Raw genomic sequence first — 9,686 nt, 5'->3', positions numbered from 1 at the left:
GGGAAAGAGAGAGGGAGAGAGGAAAGGAAGGAAAGAGAAAAGGAGAGGAGAGGGGAAGGGAGGAAAAGGGAGAGTAAGCAGGAGGGAAGGAAGGGGGAGGGAAGGAAGAAGAGAAAAACGGACACAAATTGCCAACATGAGGAATGGAAAGGGGAGTATCACCACAGACCTTGCAGACATTTCCAGGATAAAAAGTGAATACTACATAGAGTGAGCATACACATAAATTTGATGGCTAAATAATAATAGACAAAATTGGCTACTTTTTCAAAATCCACAAAAATACCAAAATTTGCACAATACATAATCAGAAAAGTGTTTTTATCATTTGACTAGAGCTACTATAAAATATACACACACACACCACAAACCAGGTAGCTCGAACAACAGAAATTTATTGTCTCCCAGTTCTGGCAGCTAATAGTTCAAGACCAGCAGGGACTAACAGATTAGCACGGCTGGCTCTTTCTGAGGGCAGTTAGCATCTGTTGTATGCCTCCCTCCTGGCTTCTTATGAATTAAGGGCACTCTTTGGCTTCTTTTTTTTGGAGAGGTTTTCGCGTGCGCTCGCCAGACAGAGAGAGACATAGAGATAGAAAGTGAGAAATCACCCCCCAGGGGGGATGGTCACCCCGCAATCCCTTCTTCTCCATTCTCCTCTCGGGATCCTGGGCACACACACACACATGCCCGGCGTGAGTTTTAAGCCACGGGATCCGGGACGCGAACCGCGGTCGACTACATGGGAGTCCAGCGACATAGCCATTACGCTAACTGCAGGTTCCCCTCTTTGGCTTCTTTGTCTTGAAGAAGCACCATCCCTGATGTCTTCCTTTATCTTCACATGGTATTCTCCTGTGTGAATCAATGTCTGTGTTCAAAATTCTCCTTTCTATAAGGACACAAGTTATATCAGATGAAGACCCACCCTCCTCCAATATGACCTTATCTTAACATATTATCTGCAATAAACCTGCTTTCAGAAAAGGTCCCATTCTTTCAGAAAAGGTGAGACAACTACTTTTCCTGAACAGAAAGAAAACTCATGCATCTGAAAGGTGACTAATAAACATACCACAAGAATGTGGCTGCACAAATAGTAGATTCTGATCAGATAAAACAGTTTAAGAAATTTCTTAGAACCTATAATAAACTCTGGGGGGCTGGAGGTTAGGACTTCAATATATAAATTGTGACAGGACATAATTAAATCTATAATGGTTCTACAATTAAGTAAATTGTATAAGTAGTTGAAAACCTTCTGAAAAAGAAGTCTCTGAAGCCATCCGGTGTCTTAATGGTTAAGGTGCTGGACTCCCACATAGCCAACCATGGTTCAAATCCCAGACCTGGAGGCTTGCTTTCTCACCTTCCCTTTCTTCCTCATTCTCTTGTTCTGTCTCTTTCTGGTCAAATTTAAAATAAATAGATAAGTAAAATTAAATAAATAATTTTTAAAATAAAAAAGAAGTCTCTAGTTACAGGTTTCATTGGTGAACTCTATTAAACATTTAAAGAATAAATAACACCAGTTCTTTATTTCTCCCAGAAATATTTTCTTCCAGAAATATTTTCCATTTACACTATTAACAAAAAAGGAAAAGTACACATCAATAGTTCTCCTGAACATAGACACAAAAATGCTCAGCAAAACATGAGCAAATAGAATGTGACAGTATACATAAAATATGTTACAACATGACCAAGAAAGACTGTGATGTAACAAGAAATACATATTTGGTCTCTGCCTCTCTGTCTTGGGACATAGGAACTAAAACCCTTTCCATCTCTGGAAGTGACAGATGTCTCCTGTATACTAATAAGATGATGGGGGACCCCTGGGTAGCCTCAGGATAGCCTTAGGATGAGTCTAGTTGCCAGGGGAATAAACCATGTGATCAGAGGGTCGGAATATTCAGGGTCACTTCAGGTAGGGAGAGGAAATGAAGATTGAGCTAATCACTGATAGCCAATGATTCATTCAATCACATCTACATAATGAAACCTCTATTAAAAAAAAAAAATCAAGAGGACAGAGTTAGACAGGCTTGCAGGGTGTTAAGTATGTGGAAGTGCTGGGAGGACAGCATACCTAGAGAGGTCATGGAAGTTCCTCACTCCTCCCCCTATACTTTTTGCCCTCTGTACCTTTCCATGTGACTGCTCCTAGATTCCATAACCCAAGCTCCACAAACTAGCAATAAGTTTAACAAGTTTGCAGAATATAAGGTCAACAAACATACACACACACACACACACTACACACAAATCCTGTCAGTTTTCTATATAGTCACACTAAAAAGGTGGAAACTTAATTTAAAAGAAAATTACCATTGCCTCTCAGCCTCACACGGGTATCAAATATAAGAGGTTGTGGTTAAGTAAGAAATCACTGGAGACATTCAAGGAAAGGTGAGACAACTACTTTTCCTGAACAGAAAGAAAACTCATGCATCTGAAAGGTGACTAATAAACATACCACAAGAATGTGGCTGCACAAATAGTAGATTATGATCAGATAAAACAGTTTAAGAAATTTCTTAGAACCTATAATAAACTTACAAAAATATGCTTTTTGGACAGCATTAAAGATTTTACAGGGAACCAGCAGTTAGTGTAATGGCTATGTCGCTGGACTCCCATGTAGTCGACCATGGTTTGCATCCCGGATCTGGTGGTTTAAAACTCACACCGGGCACGTGTGCGTGCATGACCAAGATCCTGAGAGGAGAATGGAGGAGAAGCGATTGCGGGGTGACCATCCCTCCGGGGGGAGGTGGGTGAATTCTCACTTTCTGTCTCTATGTCTCTGTCTGTCTGGCAAGAGCACGCGCCCTATAGCGAAAACCTCTCCAAAAAAAAAAAGAAAAGATTTTACAATAAGGAGAGTAAAACCTGAAGAGACCACCTGTTCAGAGCACTGATTACAGAAGTAACTAAAAATTACAAAAAGAATATTCACAAGATTTATGGAATATCATATTAAGCAAAATAAAGCCTTGGCAACCCAAACAGGACTCATTGACTAACCACAGTAGAGAAGTCCTGATGAATGGGTTATTGATACAAGATGCTAATAGCTGTAGCACTAGAATTGAGGAGTTGTCTGATAGAATTCCCTGCAAAGAGTAGTCACCCTGTTAAACTATCCATCATGACTGTTCAGCAAATAAAAACGACCAGGGGACCAAAATCACTGTTTACCAGAGACTATCAAAATAGAAGGTCTTATTGTTTAATAAAAATATTATGAAGCAACTTTCATTGAAGTCTTAAGATTCAACAGCTTGGTCACTTGATTAGGACAATAAACCATTCTTTCTTCAATTATGACTTAATTTTGAAGCAAAATGTGTGTTCAATCATATATGAGATAAAGATTTACAGTGGATAAATGTAAAAAATAATAATTAAATTAAATTTAAAAATAGCAAAACCTTGATACAGGAACTCAAAGAAGAGCTAAATAAATAGAAATACATACATACTATGTTCATGGATTGAGATTCAACATGGTAAGGATGTCATGCAGGCCCTCATGATGACACAGGAAGTAGAGTGTTGCCATGTGATGCTGGAATCATATCAACAGACCCAGAGTTCAGGTCCCAGGCCAATGTGAACATACCAAATGCACCCACATGTGTACCTGTGATCCTGGTTGGCTGAAAGGATCAGGGCTCAGGGGAAGATTACAACATGGCATGACTTTGTTGCATGGGGGTGGGGCACAGTCTCTCTATCTCTCTATCTGTGTGTCAGTAAAAGAAGTTTGAGAAAAGATGTCATACATAGCTGATGGAAATGCAAAGTAACATAGCCTCTCTGGAAAACAGATAGTGTTGCATAAAATTAAACATATGCTTACCCTACAATCTTGCCATTTAACACTTGGTATTTTCCTGCACAAAAGTAAAATTTAACTTCACACAAGAACCTACACACGTATATTTACAGAAGTTCGAGTCATAATTACCAACAATTAGAAAAAGCCTCAAAGTCTTTCAACAGCTGAATGAGTAAACAAACCAACTATTGATTCATGCAACATCATGGATGAGTTTCAAAGGCATTATAAAAAGTAAAAGAAACCAATCTCAGAGAAGTTAGTTTAAATGGTTCCATTAATGTGGCTTTCTTGAAAAGACTCCATCTATAGTGAGGGAGGACAAATCAGTTTTGCCAGGGGCTAGCAATTGGAGGGAGGATGTGAAAAAGAGTTTTGTGAGCAAGAAAACTGTTCTATATGTTGTTTGTACTTGTAAATACATAAATTATACATAGTAAAATTCATAGAATCATACACCAAGAATGAAGTTTACTATATTGTTTACAAAACAGAATTAAAATAAAATACCTTTATTCAACTAATCCAGGCCAGAGAAAAACAAAGAGAGTTCTTCTCATTTTACAAAACTTACATGATTTTTTTTAATAATTATTTTATTTAACTTTATTTATTTATTTACTTATTTCAATCTGACCAGAGAGGGACAGAGTGAAAGCAAGACAAAGAGGAAAAGTGAGAAAGCAAGCCGCCAGGTCCGGGACTTAAACCATGGTCAACCATGTGGGAGTCCAGCACTTCCAATCATTACACCACCTGCTGGCCCCCATGACTGTTATTTTTAAACCCGGTAAAGTTAGCACAAAAAAAAGGAGGATTCTCTTCTGAATATAAATGCACAATTTTTAAGACAAATACTATCAAAGAGACTCCAGCATCATAACAAATGAACAAGCCACTATGTCCAAGAAGACATTATTAGAATACAAGGGTAGATCATTATCAGGCAATATATCAATAGAATTAATTGTACTGAGTGTTGAAGAAAGAAAAACAAATGATCTTATCAAGGTTGCTGAAAAATAGAATTTTTAGGGTTCTCACACCATTCTTATAACAAATTTCAAGTTTCCATGGGAACTGAAATATACTACTTCAAGGTAATAAAGACTGCTATCAGAAATGTTATCATAAATTACATATACTTGTGCATAAGAAACTTCATCAAGGTCTTTATTACATTTAAGTAGTTAGCAATACATACATAATACATCATAAATGATACATATAATTACAAGTGCATGCACACACACATACATATATATGTCTACATAAACATAACTTAGAAAGTGTTTGGAATTGGAAAGAATGATCTTAAAATTTCCATAGAAGAAATAAAACTCATAGAATAGTCATTTTTAAGATAGAAGAATGGTTGACCTAGTCATAGTGGTCCAGGCGGTAGGATACTGCACCATAATGAAGCCATATGGGAGGTCTAGGCTCAGAGTCTGGGTCTACATGAACATGTAGGGCTCATCTACACCTCCCTGTGATCTTGGTTGACTGGGAAGCTCAAGGGGAGGAGAGCAGCATAGCAAGACCCTTTTAGGAGTACCTGTCTCTTTCTCTCATAAAATAACTAAAAATAAAGTAAAATAGCAAGGTCAGACTTGACTTAGCTGATATTAGACCATTCTGTTAAGCCAAATGTGTAGTCAAATCAACATGTTGTTCACCTAGAAACAAACGAAAGATCATTATACAGACAAAGAATATAAAATTAGATTTCAACATATTTGAGAATTTATGGGACAAAAGCACTATTTTAAATCAAAATAGGATATTGCTTGTTTAAGAAGCTATACTTGTTTTATTAAAAACCTAAGGTAGGGGCCTCAGTGGTGTGGTGGTTGAGGTGCTGGACTCCCACAAGACTGGCCACGATTCAAGTTCCTGACCTGGCTGCTCGATTTCTTACTTTCCCTCTCTCTCTGTGTCTCCCTGGTCAAATTAAGAAATAACAATAATAATAAATGCAATGAACTAATTCTTAAAACAAAACATAAGAGTGAAAAATAAAGCAATTATAATTCTGCAAGAAAATGTAGAATATAGGCATCTAATCTAGGTGGAGGTGATCATTTTAACTAAAATTGAACCCTAAGAAACTATGAAAACAAAGATAAACCTTTTGGTTACATTTTATCTTAATATGTAGAAAAGCAGAGTGAAGCATCTATTAAATAAATGATCAATTTGAAACAGTATATGCAATGGAGGGCACCACATTTTTATTGATAATATAAGATTCGTCTTCCAAATTTACACTAGAGAAAAATAAGCCAAAAGAAATATGGACATAGTGGGGAAATCAGGCAATTCAGGAAAAAGCAAAAAAGAAGTACATCAGGCTAACCAGTGGTGTGGTGGTTAAGGCAGCTGGGTCCCACAAGACCAACTCTGGGGTTCAAGTCTTGGACTGACAGTTTGAAAAAAACACACCAGGTATGTGTGCATACCTGAAATTCTAAGAGGAGAATGGAGGAGAAGGAACTGCAGCATAGTCATCTTTCCTGGGGATGGGAGATTTGCTTTCTCACTTTCCATTTCTGTCTCTTTTTGGTGAGTATATGGATCCTATAGGAAATAAAAGAAAAGGAAGAGGAAGGAAGGAAGGAAGGAAGGAAGGAAGGAAGGAAGGAAGGAAGGAAGGAAGGACAAAAGAATGAAAGAACAGAAGAAAGGAAACAGGGGAGGGGAGGGGAGGGGAGGGGAGGAAAATGTAAAAATAAACTTGGTCTAGAAAATTTTTTAAATGGAAAGATATTAGATAGGCAAACATGGAAGTCTAGCATTACATAATGCCACCAGGGATATGGGGGGGGGTACTTTCCCATATGATCAGTGGGAATACAAATGAATTATTAAAGCCTTTGGAATAAAACAATCTGTCAATGTCGCTCTTTAAATTTAGAATCTCCATGTATTTCACCAGAGCCATTCGTTTCTAGGGATCTATCCAACGTAAATGAAAGTATCATTAACCATAGGACATATGAACAAGGATGCGTACTGCAAAACTGTGCTAGAAAAAAAATGGGAAATGAAGTGAATGTCCATCCACAGCGAGAGGATTTCATAGCTTGGGTATGTCCACACCACAAAACTGATATGCTGTTGTTGAAAACAAATATCTGGCGACAACAACAAAAAGCAAAATGTACAAAAAGGTAGGAACAATCCTGTTAAGAGAAAGAGACATACTAAAGAAAACCTGGGTGAGCATGTACGCATGTGTTACATTTGTGAGTAATTACAAAAGCATGTGTACGTGGGTACCATGTGCTTCTTGTAATCAATTAAACATGGAAATACCCAGAAGTGGATACACACACGGTTGTAAACCTGGATTCTTAGAGAAGGAGTCAATATGATAAAGTCAGGAAAGAGGGAAGATAAAGAAAGAAGAGAAGCTAAGCCAAACAAAAGAGAGAGGAAAAAAAAGAAAAGTGCAAAAAAAGAACTACAGTATACATGATAATGTCACATTTATACATTTCTGTGAAATGTCATATGCAGATGAGTAGTAATGAAAATTCAATTAGAGAAAAAGAAGCATGCAGGAAGATGAGGAATCGGCTGCATTCACCATAGGAAACCATCACATTACAAAACAGCAATATTCCGAAAGTTTCATCATGACTTGAAACATAGATCCCATTTGCCCACTTAGCGCACAGACACACAGATTCCCAAGGAAGTTTTTTTTTGACCCTGAAATGTCCTTGGGTCATATATTACAATGAGTTCTATAGAATCTGTTCAACAGGAAATTTAACTCCATCTAGAAAAGCCAGGGCCAGCCCCCTGCTGCAGCAGTAACAGTGGTCACAGGTGGGCCTATTCCATTCTTCCCTGCCCCAGGAGTCCAGAACTGACAGCAGGGGCCAGGAATTTTCCACAGATCAAGGGTGTGGAATACAATTCACATTGTATTCTAAGTGATCCTGATCCTCCCCGCACTGTTAAATAGGGCCATCCTGGCCAGGACATTTCCTGTCTCCAAACAGTTTCTTTTTTATTTATTTATTTATTTATTTTTATTTAAAGAGGGTGTGTATCATTACCAGACAGAAACAGAGAGAGAGGAGAGTCAGAGAGCATCTCCCATGGGATGTGGTCATGCCACAATCCCTTCTCTTTCATTTCTCTACCCCATCTGGATTTTTGACACACACATACATGTACCTGGCATGTTTTTCAAGTCACAGGGACCAGGACTTGAACAGTAGTTGCCATGTGGGATCCAGCTCCATTGACCACCAGGCTACAGGGCTGGCTCCCTATTACCAATCTTTCAGTGGTGACACCTTGGATCAGAAGCAGGATTCCCTGGAGAGAGCCAGGGAGTGAGAGGTTAGAATTAGAATAGAGGTCCAGGGAAGCAGGGAAATGGCAAAGAGAGGTGAAATAGAATACTAGTGGGGGAGAGAAAAGGCGAGACAGACATCTGAGCACCACATGACAGATTTGTAAATCAGGAACTATTCTAGGACCCGATGAGAACCTGAAATTCAAATATCATTACAGAATAGCAATGCGGAACCATGCCTTCACTCAATATTTAGTTCTCCCATTCAAAATGCTAATCTTTAATAAAACCAAGGTAAATAAAAAGAATGTGCAAATAAGCAAGAACTTTTTTTTTTAAGTTCACTGTTAATTTTGAGTCTCTGTTATGAGTTGGGTCAAAGTTTTATAGTCATCTCTGGAAGTCACTTTTATTTTTCAGTACCTTATAGGATGCTTCAGGCTTCTAATCAGGCCCAAATATTTTCCTCTTGCAAATGGAACCGTAGTCTATAATTATAGCTTACCACAAGCCACCCGATTACCCAGTGCTTATTCAATTGTGTTGTACAAAGCAGGAGGCAGTGATGTCTACAGTCTGATTTCTACTCTCACCCGCATGTAAACATGTGAAGCCTCCAAACACAGTTGGGAGCCAGGGGTATGCCAGAACTTTATCTATATTTTATTTTTAAAAGATGTACATTCCATCCTTCACAGTACATCTCTTCCCTTTCTTCCCTCTGTCTGGCATGAACTCTTCCACATGGACACAATGTCATATAATAAAACTGTGACTTAAGGGGCTTTCAAGAGTATTCGTGCCCCACATAGTTTCCACAGTGAATCCTTTCCCAGAATGTAATTGCTAAGCTCTATCTAAGCCCACAGCTGACACACATAACAAGCCTAGACTCTCATCAGTGCAGAACATCCTGTGGTCTAAGCAGACAGTCATGTCACCTTCGGTGAAATGGAGACCATCAGGCAGAGCTCCTCTTGTATCAAGGGGTTTAGACTGAGACTCATGATTCTATGTTGACAGCAAGACTTGCACATCAGCCAAGAGTCTGACCTAAAAGAAGGAGAACTCAAGCACCAGCCAAGGGTTATTTACAGCCTTCTAGCACTCTTAAGGCAGCCTGGCAAGGGCCGCTGCTAGAGCAATAGATATTTTCACTTGTTTCTGATTCTGTCCAACCAGCAGATGAGTCACATAGCTACGGCCAAAATTACCTGCTCATATTTCCCCCTTGACACAAGTTAATCAGGACAGTGATAGCAGAAGAGGCCAAGAGAGAGAAAGGCTCAAATATCCAACTGCCAAAGGGAGAATGGAGAGGAGCATAATGTGGGAACAGAGTTGGTGGTTCAAGCCAGTCTCTACTAGCGGCAGAGAAAAACAAGTGGTTTGTAATTACAATGTTGTTTTCTTAGCTGGTTAGGATTGTCTGGGTCAACAGTTAAGAAGAAAAATTTGGCTAGCCTCCATCTAAAAAGAAACTCTATCAGCACAACCAATTGATTTGGCTGTCAAAATGGAAAG

General features: G+C 38.7%; 1 protein-coding gene across 1 annotated transcript in view; it reads left to right on the top strand.

The window, feature by feature from the left end:
• The window catches only part of LOC106734579 (mitochondrial import inner membrane translocase subunit Tim9-like), a 13,297-nt gene extending 10,268 nt beyond the window's left edge, over positions 1 to 3,029 (top strand). Inside the window, 2 exon segments of the mRNA XM_014586612.1 lie at positions 2,486 to 2,607; positions 2,888 to 3,029. Coding sequence (XP_014442098.1) covers positions 2,486 to 2,607; positions 2,888 to 3,029 — 264 coding nt within the window.
• The last annotated feature ends 6,657 nt before the right edge of the window (positions 3,030 to 9,686 follow it).

This window comes from Tupaia chinensis, unplaced genomic scaffold (assembly GCF_000334495.1).
Source record: "Tupaia chinensis unplaced genomic scaffold, TupChi_1.0 Scaffold000147_1, whole genome shotgun sequence".
In the NCBI taxonomy this organism is placed as follows: domain Eukaryota; kingdom Metazoa; phylum Chordata; class Mammalia; order Scandentia; family Tupaiidae; genus Tupaia; species Tupaia belangeri.
The sequence above is the reverse complement of the archived record's forward strand: the minus strand, read 5'-3'. Positions and strand labels throughout refer to the sequence as shown.